The sequence below is a fragment of the Saccostrea cucullata genome, unplaced genomic scaffold (genome assembly GCF_032062105.1).
Source record: "Saccostrea cucullata isolate Sc308-1 unplaced genomic scaffold, CSIRO_AGI_Scuc_v1 ctg318, whole genome shotgun sequence".
In the NCBI taxonomy this organism is placed as follows: domain Eukaryota; kingdom Metazoa; phylum Mollusca; class Bivalvia; order Ostreida; family Ostreidae; genus Saccostrea; species Saccostrea cuccullata.
In genome coordinates, this window is record NW_026929462.1 from 349,161 (window position 1) to 370,069 (window position 20,909).

Below are 20,909 nucleotides of genomic sequence, written 5' to 3' on the forward strand. Positions count from 1 at the left end.
CTAAAGTTTAGATTAACAAATATTAAAACAACTTATATAGTAAGCATCAATATAAATATATCTATTAAAAATTCCAAAAATAAAAGAAAAATATTGAAAAACAAAGAAAGTTGAAAATTTGGACTTTTTTAATTGGCTTCCGGTAGCGACAGGAAGTACTGACAACGAACGAAAAGTTGCGTCCTTGAAAGTATTGGTAATCATCTATAAACTCTGAAAGTTTCACATTGATGTCTTTTACCGTTTTTGAGTTTAATCGTGGACAAAATGTCGTTTTAAAATCAGGAAAATGGTCCAAAACTTGGCACCAGAGAGGAATTTCCAAAAATTGTCTTGGAACTTTGAAGAATATCTTACAGCACATCTTTCCTGAAAATTTCATGTAATTCTATCCAGTAGTTGTCGAGAAATCGTGTCAGAAAAATAATAATAATAATAAGAAGAAACAGAGCAATAACTATAAGGTCTTCCGTGAAGACGGAAGACCTTAAATATTAAAAAGTTCGCTGGGAAATGAACTTTTAGTTGCAACGTGGTCATATCTACCGAGAAGCCCTATGGGCTTTATAAGATTTGATCACGTGACCAACTAAAAGTTCATTCCCTAGAGAATTATTAAACATTGCTGTTTATTTTTTAATTGCATGAAATTAAATTGCAATTTTTTGCAATGGGTATAGTTTAATTTAAATTGAAGAATCTTAAATCAATGTTAAAACTTAAAAAATGATGCTCCATTTAAGAAATAAAGATCAAGACAGTCACAATTTGTGATACATGGTATGGAAATATTCCATCGCTGTAACTAAACCTTGTAAAAAAGACAAAGAGTATGTCCAAACACAAGTTTATTGTAGTGCTCAATAGTGCACAATAATAATGTCATAACAGACCCGACAAATGTTGCAATGTGCAAATCGGAGACACTGACTATCGAGACCACAGAGGTTGAACCAAGACGTTACTGTTCACTGTTCTTTGACACACAGTCGTTGGTTACCCATGGATTTATGTTTACGACACTGTCCAACAGTCACACGTCCTTGTAGCCTTCAATGCTCCAGTACACCGGATTTCCTCGAATGTCTCAGTATACCATAATGTTCACCTGCTCACTCAATACGCTCATACACTGCTGGTCACCTATAATAACATTATTTCAAAGTCTGGGTTTCCATAAAATAAAATAAAACTTATTCATATGAAATACCTGAATATGTCGGTAATTTTATTTTGTATACAAAATGCTTAACAAACTACTGTAAAATAAAAAAAAATCATAAAATAAAAAATATAGAACAAAAACACATAGCAAACAAAATATATAGTTCAAACTCACCGCTGCTAAAGTTTACATTACAGTCCACACAGGAAAGCTTCTCGAACACTCACAAAACATTCGAACTAATGCACAGAGCTATTTTACACGATCACACAGGTCATACGACATTTTCTCTACTATGAAGGACACACCTTCTTACTTCTACGGCCTGCTCAGAACTCACACGTCGACAAAAATTGTACAAACCAGTCTGACATCCGTGACCATCTATCCGTAAAGGCCGGTTTACACGGTAAAGCAAGCTGTATAGACCTTGCTGTATACAGCAAAATATTTGCATATCTATTGCTCTCTCCCACTATGAACTTGTAGTCATCAACTGCGTTCATAGCACTATAGACGCAACTGCTTCTGCTATGTGTGCAATTGCTCCAGCTCACTTGTTTAGAACAATTTCTACTACACAAATATACCATGTTGAGAAGTATATATATGAATTGTTTCGTAAAAGCACTAAAAATAAGTTTATAATAATATTTTTAAGAAAAAAGAAATTCAGACTATTTAAAATTGCTGATTTATATCTTTAAAAATTTAATTTTAGTCAGTGTATTTAATTGTAAAATAAAACTTTTTAAAATTGTAGATAACTGCCACATTTTTATTTTTTCATATTATATATATTTGTACAAAGAAAGATAACTCTTCACACTCGGGTTATAACACTCAGAAAGAGGAAATTTCTTTATTAACTAGTATATCAAAAATGATTTCAACTATTAAAAATAAATATGAAAAGCTAAAAAAAAAAATCATAGAAAAGCATTCTGGAATAATAATCATTATAAAAGCATTTTCATCTTTCATCATAATGTTAAATTATTGATTTTTGTCAGAGGGTTTCAATAACTTGATCGATGACGTCACAACTGCATCAAAACAAAAATTAAGAGAATGTGATGACGGAGCTGCTTTTATCCAGATAAGTGTTTGAATACTTTATAAATTGTTTGTGATTTATTAGAGAAAAGGACCATTGATCAGGTTTACTGAATTTAAAGACGTATGTTTTTCATAACTGAAGACAAGAAGCTACGTCCTTATGTAAGTCAGGATTTCCTCTGATATTCTTTTTAAAAATTTAAGTATGCAAATATAAGTAATAAACAACGATTATTCAGTGAACATGGCATAATGAATAGCAACTGCTCTGCTGGCATATTTTCCATGATGCGCTAGCGCGCATCATGGAATATGCCAGCAGAGCAATTGCTATTCATAACGCCATGTTCACTGAATAACGTTGTTTATTTCTTAAATGTTACCGTGTGTACGGCGCTATTACACGGCATTTAAACCTCCCCGAAGTCATATATTCCACGCGTTCGAAGAGAACTTCTCTCTATTCTTTACAGCAAGTTGTATGAGACTTTTTTTTTCTCTGGCCAATCACTGGCCTAGGATTTGTGTAATCTATTTATGCTTCACTGACCATTTCATAAGATGCAATGTATCGTTCTTTTCAAAAACAATTTAAGAAAATTTAATACATTACAGTGGACCCTCATTTATCCGGACGCATTGGTTCCCAGTCAATATGTCCGGATATGTAAAGCATCTGGATATCTGAATCACCACTTAAATAAGACAAAATAACATTTAAATATTTCGTTCCGTTGAAAGATCGTCCAGATACTGAAACATCCGGATATCTGGCGTCCGGATATCTGAGGGTCCACTGTATTTTATAATATATGCATGTGATAAGATTTTCTAAAGAGTATAGCTACATGAATAAGGGAATTTTGAAAGGCATCATATTGCAATAAAGGGGACAGAAATATCTGTACAATATAATGTTCAAAATGCATTGGTCACAATTCAAATCTTCGAAATATCAAACTATTTTCACAAATCTTTCTTTGAGAATAAATATGTTATGCATGGAGTAAATCTGTAATTTGTGCAAGAATGCTTCAAAACACTTTCAAGTAAATTTCTCTCAAAGTGTTTGATATATTGCATTACATGTTGGTATATATTTTCTCAAACTCAAACTAGTCTTTTGAGTTTTTTCCTCAAATCTGAGATTTTTTTTTCTCTAGTCTGGAATTTATTCTCAGAAATATTCAGACTGGTGTATACCAGTCTCAAACAAAATTATTTTATCTCACAGAATAACCGGTATTTTAAATGAAAATGATCGCAAATATAATGACGGTGTTGATTTTAATCTGCAAGCACAGAAATAATTTTATTTTCTCCCAATTTTTTTGATTTTTTTTTTTTGGGGGGGGGGGGGTATTAACGCACATGTAAAAAAAACATTAATATAGAATTGTCCACGCATGGAATCAAGCACGGTAAACTCTACTTTGAGAAATAAAAAAAGAATAATAAAAATATTCTAGTGGTGTGTTGTATATTACATGTACTATATCTTTATAAATACAGAAAGTAAATTGATTAATCAAATTCATATTTTAGTGTGGTATTTGTGCATGGAAAATTTATTATTACAATGTTCACGTTTATTAGAAAAGGAAATATAACTGGATAAAGTATCAAACCCCCTCGGTCCAGTCTTTTTTCTCTGGTATTTATATTATAATACAAGTTTAAATTATGCATGTAGTTGTGCGCAAATATTAAAATGAATCTGTCCGAAATTCCAGAGACAAATATTATATTTCTGTTTGTTTCGAATTAATATGGATGTCACTATTTATTAATCATTGTTTTTGTTTTTTTTTATTTTAACAAACAGTATGAATTTTTTAGTATGACAACCCAGATAGCAGGATGTTATTGGACCTTTGTTGGGCCAACAATGCTCCTTATGTTGGGCCACCGTTTGTATTCAACATTGGGCCATCGGTAATTTGCTCATCGGCCCTTAATCAAACCAACTTGTTGGCTTATTGTTGGGCCAATGTAACAGTTAATATTGGGCCACTGTTGGGCCAATGTATTATTTCAATATTGGGCAAACGTCATTTTTGTACAATCGGGCCATTGTAAGCAGTTAATGTTGGTCCAACGGTAATTTGCTCATCGGCCCTTAATCAAACCAACTTGTTGGCTTATTGTTGGGCCAATGTAACAGATAATATTGGGCCACTGTCGGACCAATGTATTTTTTCAATGTTGGGCAAACGTCATTTTTGTACATTTGGGCCATTGTAAGCAATTAATGTTGGGCCAACGGTAATTTGCTCATCGGCCCTTAATCAGACCAACTTGTTGGCTTATTGCTGGACCAACGAACGGATATTATTGAGCCATTGTTGGGCCACTTATTCTTTCAATATTAGGCAAACATCATTTTTGGGCCAACGTTGGTTTGTATCTTATTGGCTCTCCATCATGACAACTCATTTGCTCTTCACTGGTTGACCATTCGTCCTCAAAATTGACAAACAAATACATATATTAAGGTTATACTAGTTTTGTAGTACAGTTTAATGGTAAAGGCCCTTTAATATTATCTATATATATTAGATTAATAGTTTAATACATATTCTCAATATATATCTCATAGATTAATTAAAAAAAAAACTGAGGAAAAAGAAATCAAAATATAACATTAAATTATAATATACTAGTATTTTATTGCTCAGTGTATGAAGAAAACATTAATAAAGAAATAAAAGTTTATGCTAGCTTCAAGCGACACATAGGGTTACATGACTGTATACTCCCTCTCTGATGTAAATTTATGCACAAGTTCAGTAAATTGCTGGTATCAATAAGCAGGTCCAACAAATAAACAAAGCCCCCCTAATCTTAAAATAATACTAAAATGAATCCCGTCATTTTGTTTACTTACACAAAAAAATGTTCTGGCATCTGCATCGTGTTTGTAACCGACAAACAGACACAGAAAAGGGTAGAACTACAGGTTTGTCACAGTATATAACAGAAAAAAGCTAGGCACTGCCACTTTCCATCTGATCCCTCTCTTAAGTCTCCTCTTCTGTCTCCCGAGTCTCCTCCTCCCCCTTCTTTTCTTCTCTGTCCATTTCTTCCTCTCCCATCCCTGCCCTTGGCATACCTTAGCCATTCTTTGATTGTGTTCTCAATGTCTTTTTAGAATCTCCAGTAGCACTAAAATTGTAGTATTTGGTGCTTAATACATTTGTTACTTTTCTCAGTAAAGAGTAAACATACGATTAAATTTACAAGTATATCACTATATGTTTAAGCTATCAATTAAGGAATAACCGTCTTTTTTGTTTCATTGTGTGATTAAGTGATTAGCTTGCGCGATGAAGGCATTTATGCATAACATTTCTACGCTTGATCATCATCATCACAACGATTTTGATTCAATGTTGCCCCATATAAAATACATGTATAGAAAAGTCGTTACACTGAACAAATTTTGATTGAAAGAACCCAATTTATGTTTAGTACTAAATAAATTTAGTTTTAACTTCAACAAATTCAACATTTTCAAAAAGTTTGATCATGTGCCCAACGTTAAGTGTATATAAGTAAATTAAGTGGTAGACTTCGGAAATGTATTTTACTAGTCACACATTTCAATCTAAATAAGGGGCAAATTATTTATTGTTTTAACTGTACCAAAACACATTTTATATTTTATATTTTATTTTTCTTGTATAAAAACAAAACATTTAATCACTGATAATTTATTTTGTTTTGATAAATTATAAGAATTTTAACAAGCCTTGTAAATTCATTTTAGCTAGCTTGTACTTTCAAGTAGGATTAGTTGTAGATTTATTTTTTATTGTAGAGACGATCAGATTTGTTAATACTAGTATACAGATTTGTAACAATTAAATGCTTATACACATTGGCCCAATGTTGGTCCAAAATATCGGGCCAACTTTGGGCCAAGGAGCAAAATGACACTGGACCAACGTCATTTGCCAACATCGGCCCAATGTTCCTATTGATGTTGGTCAAACAATGTCGCATTTATTTGGCCAATGTTGGCGCGACGTTGGGCCAATATCTGTAGAAATAACACTCTACACTGAGCCAACGTTGGCCCAACACATCGGGCCAACATTGGGCCGATGAGCAAACTTAAATTGGGTCAATGTCATTTGCCAACATTGACCCGATGTAACCGATTACATTGGCCCAATGTTGGCCCAATGTTAGCATGCTGTCTGGGACAGTGTTGACCCAACAGCACCTGGCCTCTGCACTTCCCCGTGTCTGCTTTGCGCAGATTTGTACATGATATCGTTTAAAAACTAAACATTAATTCAGCTGTGCCGAGGCAAACATATTATAAATACTTACAAAATGGATGCAGATATGCAAGGTATCAGTCTCATTACGCTCGCTCGTGTCAGATAAAAAATGGCGCGGATATTACAAGTAGCCCGGTTGTTGTCTACCCATGATGCTCAGTCAGATTCATGGTATATTGGGCCAACGTTAGGCCGATGCCAATCCCCAAACAAATATTTTCTCTCATGATAATAATTTTATGATATAATGCGAACAGTTAGCCCAACATTAGCGCACCATTATACATAACCAGCTATTGATAATCCATGTTGGGCCATTGTTGGCCCAATGAAGGTAACCCAACATAGATAATACAACCATAATGTAAGATTGGGCCAACGATGTTCGGCTATCTGGTTTATTACAAATAAATATAAATATACAATTTTATAATTAGCTGCTGAGCTTTACGTTGGGACAACGTTGGCACATTCTGAACATACTTTCTATGTCTATGCTTATCATTGGATGACTGCTCTTGTTTAGATATGATATTTTCAACATTTTAACTTTGCACTTAGGTGATCACAGCACCAAAGAGTGTTTTATTCTATTTTTTGAATTGTGTTTATGCTTGACACCATCAATTAATTGGCAGTATAATAATTGGGCCTACGTTGGCCCTATATAAATATCCCATCTTTTAAACACCTAAACAAAATAACACGTTTGTATTACAAACATTGTGCCAATGTTGAGCCAACATACTGCTACCAACTTGATAGGACACGTTCTTTAAGGGTGTATTAGAAACAATGGGCCAACGTTGGACCAACATAATACTATCAACTTGATAAGACATTTTCTCTAAGGGTGTATTAGAAACATCGGGCTAACGTTGGGCCAACATACTACTTGAACTTGATATTTTGCACTTTCTTAAAGGGTGTATTACAAACAATGGGCCAACATTGGGCCAACATAATACTACCAACTTGATAAGACATTTTCTTTAAGGGTGTATTACTAACAATGGGCCAACGTTAGGCCAACATAATACTATCAACTTGATAAGACATTTTCTCTAAGGGTGTATTAGAAACATCGGGCCAACGTTGGGCCAACATACTACTTGAACTTGATAAAGCACTTTCTTAAAGGGTGTATTACAAACAATGGGCCAACATTGGGCCAACATTATATTACCAACTTGATAAGACACATTCTTTAAGGGTATATTACAAACTTCGGGCCAACGTTGGGCCAACATACTACTACCAACTTGTAAATATACTTTTCTTTAAGGGTGTATTATAAACATTGGTCCAACGTTCGACCAACACCAGGATCCTTCCTTCCTTGGAAACTAAAGTGAATGGAAGTTGCTTACGTTGGACCAACGTTGGGCAAACATAGGAATTCCTTCATGGTCGACAAGGTTGACTTGGTAACATTGGTCCAACGTTGGCCCAACGTTGTTTCCCCAACGCCAACCATACAACCTTTTACAAATGTTGGCCCAACATAGTCATGCTATCTGGGAAATTACATTATGAAATTAAAAGTAGTATGATCCGTAGTTTTTAAAACTTTTACATCATTACGCAGTATTTTTTTTATATACGGTGTGATATTAGAGATAAATCTAATTATCATTACTTGATGAGCGTATGCAAGATTGACTTATTTGATTGACTCATCATCAACTTGATGTTGATGATGACGATGATACAATTTTAAATATAACAATTTTTCCCCTTCCCATGCTTCTATGTCGATTGAATCGAACATGATTAGGGCGTTTTATTTGTTCGCATAACAAAGAATTGAGCATAAACCTGTTTACCGTGTGTAAAGGTAGGTAACATATTACAAAAGTTGTATACGACGAGTTGTATACAACTTGTATTACCGTGTAAACCGGTCTTAACAGCACTATACTACTGTATATGGTGAGAATGAAATTATGGTACGCCATAAGCAACAAAGTGAAATTAAATGAAAATTGTGACACAGACCAAAATCGTTTCAAAAGCACATGATCGAACGTCCTTAAAGAGGAATGTCACAACAACTTTTTAATTTCATAGATCTCCGAGTAAATGTTTTTAAACAATGGTTAAAGTATTGAAAAGTCGACATTATCTCTTATTTTCTTTGATTTTTTTTTCACAGAAAATTAAAAGAAATCTATTTACATCCAAATCAGATGTTTTCTTGTAAAAAAAAATATCTGTAAATGAATGCATCACATGACTACATATTCAAATATGTTAAGAAACGCCATATAGATATTTAAATAATTAAATAAAAACAATATATACGACAATGAAACATATAATTTGTGTATATTATTTTTTTGAAATTTCGGTTAAAATCTTCTTAAAATCAGTCGTAATTGGAAAAATCATACCGTATAAGTGGAAATTTTAGCGAGATGCAAATTTAGCGATTTGTCCTTAAAAACTGGCGATTTATTTATAGCGATATGTTATTTTAGCGATTTTTAACTGTATATTTAAGAAGTTATTAAAAAAAAACGCAATTAATTTTTAGCGATATTCAATTTTAGCGATCTCAGCGCCCTCGCTAATAATGCCAAAATTAAATTCTTGCTAAAATTTCTACTTATACTGTACTCAGTTTTCATATTTATCAAGAAATTGAAACCAATTAGCCAAATTTTAAAGAAATTCATTTGTTTTGCCAGTCTCGTTCAAACTTAAACAGATCCCAACGATAATGATAACAGTCACTGTGCATTGACAATCAAATAATTTCTATATTGTAGATATATGAAAAAGGCAATTAATTATAGCTTATTCTTTTTGTGTTAATTTTGATCAGGATCAGTTAAATAATGTTGACAGGTTAGGTTAAAAAAATAGTGACTTTCTAAAGTTTTCTCAATTTAACTTCAACATCTTTTTAAAACATGATTGACAAACATGTTCTTCTCAGTTGTGAATAGTTTCATTGTGTTTAACTAGGTTTGAAAATATTAAAAAATAATGTGTTTTATATTCACAAATAATTTTAAAAACACATATATAACAGTCAAGCCTTTCTTTACATATTTTATTTCAAATTCATATCTTGCATTCATTTACTGCACACTTTTAACTTGAAAACATCTTAGTTGGATATGAATACGTTTTAAACATTTTCTTTGAAAACGTGCAAAATTAAATATCAAAATGATTAAGAGCTTACATTGGCCTTTCAATGCTGAAACCATTGTATAGGGTGATTCAAAGATGTATAAAATAAAAAAAAGGGTGTGGTATTCCACCTAAAAGAGACATTAAATAATTATGAGAGATGAGGAATTTTATTTAAGCATTCCTTGGTATTATTGGCAAATCAGTAAATAATATGAATATAAATGATGTTTATTAAAATTTCTACAGTATATTTTTAAATAACTACTGATATAAAAATCGGGAATTTAAAATTAAATGCAGAATTCAAATTGAATTGTCCCCTTTCAGTGTTCATTTCCTGATGATATAGAATTTTGACAACATGGAGAAGATAGGATTCACCTCGCAGTATAAAGTGCGGCAGTGTTCGAAGTGTCAAGGGTGCATAGAATTTTACTGCTACACGTGTAAACATTATCTGTGTGTATATTGTAATGAAAAACATTCTAGAAACACGTGTTATAAATATCACAAAGTGGTGTTCTTTACCACTCGAAATGGGGATAAAAACTTAACGACACAATGTAATGTACGACTGTGTTCAGAATGTCATAATGACGTAGAATTCTACTGTTGTGGAAAAGAATTGTGTGTAAAGTGTAAAGATAGACATGCTTTCAATTTAGAAACCAAATTTCATGATATTGAGATTTACCGTGAAAGACACTCAAACGTTTTTGAGTATGATACGAAACGTAAAGAAATGATTTTTAGATGTAAGAAATATAAACAAGAACCATGTTTCAAGCATCCAGAAACAATGTTTGAAACATTCTGTATCTCCTGTGGAGTTCCCGCGTGTGTTTTATGTAAAGAGCACAGAAAACCAAAAATATTTCCTTCCTTTCTCAAATGGATAAGACACAGAAAACATAACATAGTGGAAATTAGAACTGCATATGAAACAGGCCGAAAACAACACAGAAAAATAATTTGCAAAATTAGAGGTGAAATACTGTATAACAACTGTTTTCTCCTCGACGAAATCAAATCAGACTTAACAAGATGTCACAGACAAATTTACGATCACAAATTAGAGATATCTAAGAAAGCCCATAGGATAAAGGAGCTTCTTGACACTTTGATATGTGGTGTTGAAGTGAGACACAAACGTTTCATTCAAAGTTTAAAACAACAGAAAAGAAACATTTTTGATCAACTTTCCAGCATAGTTAAATATGAACAAAAAATTGAAATCTTGGTAAACAGACCAGTAAAGTTGTTCTTTTTCCTGAGGAGAAGTGGCGTCCCTAAGATAAAGGAAACTCCTAATATAACACGACACGCCCTGGTCATGAATGAAGAAAACAAGGAAGATGTTATCATGCTACTGAGTCAAATTCAAATTTCAGAAACAGGAAAAAGGCATGTAAGAATTGAAAGTACATTAAAACCTATGTCTACAGCTGTGTTTCATGACTCTTTCATGGTAGTTAATTCCGGCGTGATACATTTTTCACTCTTGCAAAAAGGCAGTATTTGGATCAGTACTCCTCAGGGCAATCTCTATTATACTAATCGGTACGGTGAGTCAGATCATGAAATTGTTGGAAAACATCAATGTTATAGAGGAGAACACACATTGAATATTAACGATGAACTTATTTTCATAGGCAAGTTTTATAACATTTACAAGCTATCGAGAGATTTAAGACAAACGTCTACGCTGATAGAGAAAAAAAGGCCATGGGAACCGTTCTGTGTCTACTGCTCCCCATTAAATGGAGATCTATTGGTTGGGATGCGTAACATTGAAACTAAAAAAGGCAGGGTAGTATTGTACAGCGACAAAGGACATCACATACAGACTATGCAGCACGACAACACAGGTCAAGACCTGTATAGCGTACCTAGATACATCACGGAGAATCGCAATCGAGATGTTATTGTGTCTGACTGGCACCATGGTGTGGTAGTGACAGAACGTTCGGGTAAACATCGCTTCTCCTACAGAGGACCTACCTCAAGACATCGACTACTTCCATGTGGAATCTGCACAGACCCACTCTCAAATATTTTGGTCTGTGATGCAGGGAGCCACACAGTTCATTTGGTTGACGTGGATGGTAATTTCCTTTCGCTGATACTAACACAACAGCATGGAATAAATATACCATACTGCTTGGGTTATGATGACAAAAATAACCTTCTCTTGCTTGGATCATCGCATAATACGATAAAAGAATATCGATACATATGTAGAAAGGACTGCCTAAAAGGTAATTTGTACATTCACTTAAATTTGATGCTTTTTTAATGCGCAAGTTTTTCGAGATCACGTAAACAAACAGTTTGGTCAGATATTAATGTATCATATGTTACATTGCATCATCGATATACTCATTTATCATAACTACATGATTTTCAGGATGCACTCTTCAACTCGAGAATAACCGAATTGATGTCAAAGCGTCATTTTTAAAGAAATAAAAAAAAAATTGGGGAAAAAAGAAAATTTCAGCAAACCTTAAAAGTTATTACTATTGAATAATTTAAAGTATTCATCGCCATTTTTTATTAAAACAACTAACAATTCTATTTTTTCACATACATACATACATTTTAACAGATTTTTTTTTACGGTGATCACTCAATTTTTCATATCATTAAAGAATGTGGGTTTGACTAGTTTTATCCAATGTGATGGAAATTTATTTATGTGTTTGCCATGTCAATCTAATAAAATGAACCGTATGATTTTTTCCGTTATTTCCTGATCATGACAAGGAGTAAACGGAGGGCGTGACCGGTCGGCAAGGGATGCTCACTTCTCCATGGCACCGAATCCCACCTCTAATGTTTTGGAGGTACGTGTTTGTATTTTTCATTGACTTTGAAATTGAATGTTTTTTGTTATCTCCATATCCTTCATGTATAAAACAGATTTTTCAATCCCAGCGAAGAGATACATTTTTGAAAATCCCCATGTCGTTTCATGGCTTTCACCCCACTGTATGTCTAGTTTTTATTATTAGTTAGGAGTACATTCCTTATACTAGAGTAATTAAATAAATATTGCAACATACAGTATATCATAATAAATGTTGATCCATTAAATTTTATTTTTTTAACAGTTGAAAAGTTCTATTAAAGAGGTCCTAAACACAGAAAACCCTTTGAATTTTCCTATTGTCTTTTTTGTGTCATCTGCCCTTAATTGGGGTAGTGGTTTACATACTCATTAAAATGGTATGGTTCGTTTTCTGAATGATGCGCTTAGTTTTGGTCACGGTGCTTTTCTTAACTGCACAGAAAGCTAATTGCACGGAAAAGGTTCGTTTAGATTCTGAAATGATTATATGTAGCACATTTAAGGGTCTTATGTTGTCTAAAACTATAATGACAAAATATCATTACAAAATGAAAATACATTTTTTATTGTTTCTTTCTCATTTTTACAAGAGGCTCAGCCATCAAACAGATGCACTGGTTACGGTACTTCAAATCAATCAAATATTTTTGAAAATATGTTTTTCAAAATTACTTTGTCCATAGAAACAAAATTGGAAATTCATTTTGGTGCAGATATGTATTTAACACAATTTGTGTTTAAAATGGAATACATTGACTTTTTCTGACTAAAGAAGTAATGCAAAGTAACAAGAGGCCCATGGGCCACATTGCTAACCTGAGCAACTGAACCACAAAAAGCAAAACTAAGTTGAGTAAGTTTATATATAAATGTGGGTTAAAGAGGGAGGGTTTAAATTTAATAATCTTATATCTATACTTTTTACGCTTCTGTAATGACGATCAATCATGGCTTTATTGTTTTTGTCAAGAATTTTAGCGATTTCTCTTCTATGTATTCCTACATAAAACCTTGATCACCCATTGTAACCCTACTCTACCCCGGGGTCCTTTTTTAACAAACTTGATTCTACCCAACCTAATTATGCTCCCATATATTGATATGAACAATAACAGCTTTGCTGTTCTCTAGACGAGGAATTTCAAAGACTGTTTTGATATCCTTTTAGAACTTTTTTCAACCTCTATGATCCCATCCTTCATAATTTGAATAGCTTGAATCCACACTATCCGATGATGCTGTCATAATACTTTGGCTTAATTGTTCTTGGGAAGAAGATTTTAGTGTGTTTTTTTCTATTTATTGCTTTGTTAAATGTTAATACCCCATTGTGTCCCCACCTTAACCAAAAAGGTCACAATTTGAACAAACATGAATCTTCACTACCAGGGGATACTTACTTACAATTATGAATAATTAGGGCTTTCCTGTTTTTCAGAAGATGATATCATTTGTAAAGCGTTTTTCTATGTATTTTTATGTTAAACATTCAGACCCCATCGTGGCCCACCCTGCTCCCAGAAGAATTGGAAGTAACTTGACTCTACATTACTAGGGACTGCTTTCATGACTAAACATAGCTTTGCCGCTCTTGACAAAGACATTTCTAGAGATTTTTCCTACATGTATGTTTTCCTGGTCACGGTAACCTTGGTGTAGAGCGTTGGCTTCCTGATCGGGAGTAACTGGTTCAATTCTTGTTCGTGGCGCCGCGTAAACATAGGTAGTTCCTGTTCTTTAGCTAAACGCTCGGCATCAGTAGTAAAAGTCACGGGTCTTTTGGATTTGACCTTAAAAACATAGGTTCTGTGTAACGTTAGGCGTTGGCACCTTAAAGAACCCACACTGTTCGATGGCCTTAAGTGCTGAGTATAGGTAGAAGGATATGGAGATTACAAGTAGTATTCAATCTCAAATTCCATAAACAAAACAAAAGAAGAACATAGCAAACGCGGACCTCCAAAACATCAGAGTTGGGATCAGGTGCCATGGGGGAGTGAGCTTCCCCTGCTTACTGGTCAGACCCACCGTGTTCTACTTTTTATCATGATCAGGAAATAACGGGAAAATCCGTCGTCAAGTGTTAATTATGGACTAATTATCAGTATGAAAAACGTACGTCAGCTTTTGACTCAATGAATGCTAAACTGTATTTGCTGACAAGGCCATGGTATCGACCATAAAACGAAATGATGACTTTAAATGAGAAGGCTGATATTCTTGTTTCATCAAGTTGCTTGTCAATAATTTACCTCGTTTTAGAAATTGTTCGTAGAGAAAGCCCTTGCATATCGAATCATCTGAGATATATACACTCAGTATGCATATGCATGTGGCCCGCCAAAATATGACTGAAATATTGCCGACTTGGCGTTAAATGAAATCAATCAATCATATGCATGTGATGAAGGTATATTGCTGCATAAGTAAGGGAAGTTGGCGATAGAAAAGTTTAAGTCATCACGTTTATCATATCCTGTCTTGTCTGTGCGTTTTGTTTTTAAAGAAATACGCAGGCACTTGCATTGATGTCATTTAATGACCATCAATAGTCATAGTCGTGCGGAGAGCAACAGAAAAAAAGGACTGTCAGTAGTTTGAAATCAAATTCTTAATGATTATAAACAGAACATATAAATAATCAGTACAATTTATAATCACCCAATCTCCTATCCCAACTTCTACTTAAAAAAGAAAAAATACAATTATATTTGAAATGCAGAATAACAGATGTCAGATAAATGCAGTGCTTAAAATATTTTACAGTCTATGCATCTTAAATGATATTTAGCAGAAAATGGCTCATTCGGTAACTTACATGTAGTTTACTATGATAATAATGTTTTCATAAACTTTCTGGCTGGTTACACTTTAGTCAAGTCAAGAGTTGAATTACTTAACATCTGAATATTAATCATGTGTTATTTTTTAGACTTACATTTATGATGTAAGAAAAGAGTATTAACCGAAAAGGGTCTACTCCAAGAGGGAGTTCTGTCTCAAAAACATAAAAGAGAATTAATGGGAAGAGGATGACATCAATAAATCTTTTTTATTCTTACAGAATTTCACTCTATTGATGAGTGGAAGAATGACTGGAAAGATGCACTCATTTCCTTTCGAAAAGAGCATTATGCTTCTGCTGTCTTTCAACTTAATTCATTACTTGATTGAGAGGTCTCCTAAGTTTCACGGGCCATGAGACGTAAAAAGTATGTATCGTATAATCACCCATTTACATGTTATAACAAGGTACTAAAACAAGATAATTCTTTTAAGGATTTGTTTATTAAAACTCTAGTCAAGTGATTGCTATTTTTGAATTGAAGCAACGTCATCGGATGCTTGGCTCGATCGATTGTTATGTATGATCAGTTTGTTATTGATTAAACAAAAAAAACGAAAACATTTCCCTTAAGATTCGATTTAAAATGAACAATTTATTATTTTATTTCTGTTTAATACCGAAATTGAGGTTTTTATTTCAGTCATCGCAGCGAGCATGTTCACTTTTATCACATAAGATATTGATCCACAAAGTCTACTAAATACAGTCAGAAAAGGACGACATTTGTGTAAGAAAATTTGCTACGAAATATGATTTTCTCGCAAATGATGAGAACGACGACGAATTGGAAAATATTTTTACTTTTCAGGAGGAAGTATGATATACAATTACATGTAATCAATTCAATATACCAGTTACTTCCATATTCCATACAATTAATACAGATCGCCTTTTCATGTAAAAATAGTGTGTTGTTTTTTTTATATAATGGAACGACAAAAATTTACATTGATTTTTTTTCAAATATGATTATATTATATTATGTACAAAAAATAAATATAATCATTGTATTCAGCTATTTGAGAAATTATTCAGTCTGAGGGTTAAAGGCCTAGGTGATTTTTAAATTTTAAAAAAGTAAATACGCAAGAGATATAAAAAGTTCCGTTTTTATAGGACGAATAAAGATTATATTAATATCACCCTCTCAATCAGCTTTAAAAGGTCGTCTTTTACACACAACAGACTTGGTAACCACGTTAAAAGGTGATTAAGTGTAAGAAAGATATGGAGATAATGAACAGTTTTCAATACCAAAGTCCATAAATTAGTCCACAAAATAGAAGCACAACGTGTGCTCCTTGTCATGATCAGGAAATAACGCAAAATACATCGCCAATTCGGTATATAATGGACCAACAATAAGCATGAAAACTATCAGTCAGCATTTGACAGCATGTGATAATTGTATTTGTTGACAAATCATTGTATCGACCATAGAACTAACGAAAAGATGGCTTTAAAGGAGACAGCTGATATTCTTGTTTCATTAACTTGTTGGCAATAATTTACCATGTTTTGCACATTTGTTATACCTTTACAGCAAGCTCTTGCATATAGAATCAACTGAAATACTTTCGCTCCGTATGTATGTGTTGAAAGTATATTGCTGCATAGGTAAGGGAAGTTACGATAGAAAAGTAAAAGTAATAAGGTTTATCGTAGAGTTTGCTTGTTCGATTACCATTACCGTCTTTTTCAAGTAATATATCCAAGGATTAAACAGATGTGTCAGACTCTGTTGTATTTTTTATCCCAAGCTCACCAGGATATCTCGTTTCGACATAAGAATGAAAATTATATATGTTGATAGACAATAACTCGTGTATTTAAATGTCGATTTAAAGGCCTTAACAAGTATTTACTCCTTATTACGCATAAGATTTGGCACACATTCTGCTTCTTATAAATACAAAGATACGTATGTATTCTTTTCTGGATCATAACAAGGAGCACATGTACTTAACGGGTGTGGCTGCCTTAACAAAAACACTATAGTTAAGGCAGATAATAGCTTTGGGGGAAATAGCAAGAGACCAGTACCCCTCGACCAGGACTATTTATAGGCGCGTCAGGTTATAGTCCTGGTCCTGAGGACGCTGAATCTTGCTAACTCCCTCAATAATATACATGTACTTTAACTGTATAATAAAATGGAGTATTTAAATATAAATATGTTTTGAATACACAATATGTTAAAAGGTTTTTAAGTGAGGGAAAGATGCGAAATAATCATCAGTTATGTTTGAGGGAGTCACATCCGGATACAGAGAAGTGGATATTTCCGTTAAAACCCTAGTTCTCTAATATCAATTGTTTTTGACAAGGAAGAAGATATGTTTTTTTCATTGGATAGTCTTCATTAGCCCGTCAGAAAAGCTACTCAGACGTTCTCTAGATAAAAAAATACATAGATTGTTTATCTGTTTTATTCACCCTAATTAAAAGCATAATCCAAGGAAAAATATTTTTTTTACATGAGTTTCAAATTGTTAATAAAGTGTTTGACTAAAAATAATAAGTACGATGTTTTTGACAAATCTTGTTTTAAATTATTACTTTAAGTGTTGTTTTATCACTGTATAAATAATGTTAGCTGCAATAATGTAGCCCTCTCCGATTTTTTTTTATCTGATATTTTCTGGAGAGGGCTACAATTCCATCGCATCTCCGTAATGGTGCAAATATATTTTTTTGATACGGGTGATTGGAGGCAAAATAAATTATTTTTACATTAAACTTACTTCTTATAAGACGGAATTTTTATTCACTGTCAACAACATAGCCTGTTAAACTCGAAAACCATGTAAAATAAATCTGTGTCTTTCCCAGCTGCAATATTCAGCAGCCATGACAGTTCACGCGTGACGTAGTGAGACTTTCGCTTGAAATTTGGAACAACCAAATAAAGCAAATGTCGATGTTTATAAACGATTGTGCTATAGTATATTACAAAAACATCGATAAATAAAACCATTTCAAGTGTTATTTTTGCGCAAACAGCGATACTTATGCTTAAAATAAGGGAATTTCTAGTAGATCCGCTCCTAAAGAACCTAAATTCTTATTGGCTGTCCCAAAATACAATCCATCAAGGTCAGTAAACATGGCGGATAAATTCAAGTTAAGCTGTTGATACTCACGAAAAATAATTGATATATGGGTCTTTGTGAATATTTTTGGATCGATTTATGTTTTGCATAATTACATATTTGGATTCCACGTAAAAGATAATAATAAAATAGCCGTTTACTGATAATTTGAGCCAAAATCCGTGCGGAAGTGATCCATTGCCGTATCTTCGCCATTATAGACATTAAGGAGTTGTAGCCCTCTCCCCCCCCAAAAAAAAAAAATCGGAGAGGGCTACATTATTGCAGCTAAAATAATGTGTGAACAGTCATACGAATCAGAAAATAAAACATTTCTCGATAAGTGATGTTTGTTTTTTTTTTTAACTTAACATTATTTAAACAATCATATACTCTCCTTTATTGTTAGAACGGGAATGAATGTCGCACCTTTTGCTAAAAAAAATACAACCAAACAATATTTTTTGCAATAGCTGTGACGTTAATTCACCTAAACACAATCAAAGAAAGTCAATTTATTTTTAATATTCACATTTAAATTAAGAAAAAAAGATAATTTTTTGCATGATTGGTACGTACATCATAGTAAGTTTCATTGATGGAACAGGCACTGATCAAGAATTCTGTGTAGGTAACATGCCTAGAACGAATAAACGCCAATGGTTTTCTAAAGAAATGAAGAGAAAAATAATCAGTGGGTGTCAATATATATTTTAATGAAATCAAAAACAATTATTTCACAAAAAAGAAAAATACATAGATCGGAAAGCAATTTCTGGAGAACAATTACAAGTTTCATATGTTGATACTTTTTGGAGATTTAAAGATTATGTTATGCAATTTATTATATTATTTTGATCATATATTTAACATATAATCAAAAACTTAATAGTAATCGGTATTTCCGTCCGTCCGTCCGTTGTTACGCTTTGGGGTACCCATCTCTTGTCTGCAACTCCTCTCATACCACTGAAGGAAATTTAATTAACCTTTCACAGATTCTTAATTACATATTACCATTGTGCACCTGCTATTTTACTTTTTTATCTTACATATATTTTTGATTTTCTAGAGCAAAAGATGAACACTGCCATTATATTCATATGGGAGGCTGAGGGTATCATTTAGTGAGTTCATTGCTCACAGTACCTCTAGTTATTCTTAAAGTTCATTCATTCATCTACATGTATTTATTGATATTTAAAAAAAATTAACACGTTTCCTTGTATCTTATCTATTAACATATTATTGGTAAATATTTGAAGACTTGGTTCAATCGGTCATTCCACAGTTCAAAAATGTGAAATCGTCTTTTATTTTTAATTTATTTTTTTTTAATTTTATTTTTTTAATTTATTCTTGGCATTTCCACAGCATGTAATTAATAATACACACAACTTAATTAAGCGCTTGGACTAAAAAGTGTTTTTCCTTGTGATTATTTGTTACTACGATAATTGAGCTTTTCTCATTTATGTCAATATTTCCATCACATATGAAAGAATTATCCGTTTACCATTTTCTTAATTTTACTTGACTATCTCAAAGGAATCATTATTTTCCAGGTTTGCACATAAGATCAAGAGGGTTGTCTGTATCCATCATAAGTTTCAATTTCCGAAACACATATTTTAGTGGCGAGAAGGGAGGTGAAAAATTACAAAGATCTTCTTTTATGAAGTGAATATGCTTCCCTCATTTTAATTAGGTCACCTGAGTAAACTCAGGTGACCTATTGCTATCTGTTTTCGTCTGTCGTCGTGTGTCGTGCGTCATGCGTCGTGTGTAAACATTTGAACATTTTCAGCTTCTTCTCTACAACCCCTCAACCAATTTCAGCCAATTTTGGCATAATGCATCTGTGGGTGAAGGAGAACAAAATATTTGAATTTAATGGTCCCTGCACCCCTGGGGCCTGAGGGGTGGGGCCAAAACCACTAAAATTAGTGCAATCTTTAAAACATATTTTCTCCTGTGTATCACGTAGTCAAACTGTTGGCATGATTATAATGAGCATTGAGTCCTCTACCAAAATTGTGAAATTCATGGCCGCAGGGTCATAGGTTTTAGTGCTAGAGCGGAGCTATATAGATTATACAGTGAAAATGCGTTAATTCTATGAAAATCTTCTTCTCTGCTCCTGGTTATCAAATGAACCAACTAAGTACATAGTTATGATGAGCAAGAGAGATTCTACAAAAATTGTAAATTTTATGACCCTAGGGTCAGGGATTCTGGTATTTCGTCCTGGCTCTATTGATTATATAGTGAAAATGCATTAATTCTCAAAAAACTTCTTATCTGATTCTGGGTATTAAATTAACCAACTAAGTACATAGTTATAATAAGCAAGAGTGCCTCTACAAAAATTGTAATTTTTTTTGCCCCAAGGTCATGGTTTCTGGTGTTAGAGCGGGGCTCTTTTGATTTTATAGTGAAAATGCATTAATTCTTTAAAAAT

At 33.1% G+C, this 20,909-nt stretch overlaps 1 protein-coding gene and 1 long non-coding RNA gene across 3 annotated transcripts in view; one reads left to right on the plus strand and one right to left on the minus strand.

Moving 5' to 3' along the window:
• LOC134280940 (uncharacterized) overlaps positions 1-16,240 on the plus strand; it is a 28,537-nt gene extending 12,297 nt beyond the window's left edge. Inside the window, exons 1-3 of one of the 2 annotated variants that reach the window (XM_062763391.1) lie at positions 11,179-11,915; positions 15,573-15,720; positions 15,997-16,240. In XM_062763391.1, the coding sequence (XP_062619375.1) occupies positions 11,438-11,915; positions 15,573-15,682 (588 nt within the window). In that variant the 5' untranslated portion in view covers positions 11,179-11,437 and the 3' untranslated portion in view covers positions 15,683-15,720; positions 15,997-16,240. Of the gene's footprint in view, positions 1-11,178; positions 11,916-15,572; positions 15,721-15,996 lie in introns of those variants that run through there. The other variant, XR_009994994.1, reaches the window with a different exon arrangement.
• LOC134280941 (uncharacterized) overlaps positions 1-20,909 on the minus strand; it is a 41,869-nt gene that overhangs the window by 18,399 nt on the left and 2,561 nt on the right. Inside the window, exon 3 of the long non-coding RNA XR_009994995.1 lies at positions 19,028-19,115. This is a non-coding gene — a long non-coding RNA (uncharacterized LOC134280941). The remainder of the gene's footprint in view (positions 1-19,027; positions 19,116-20,909) is intronic.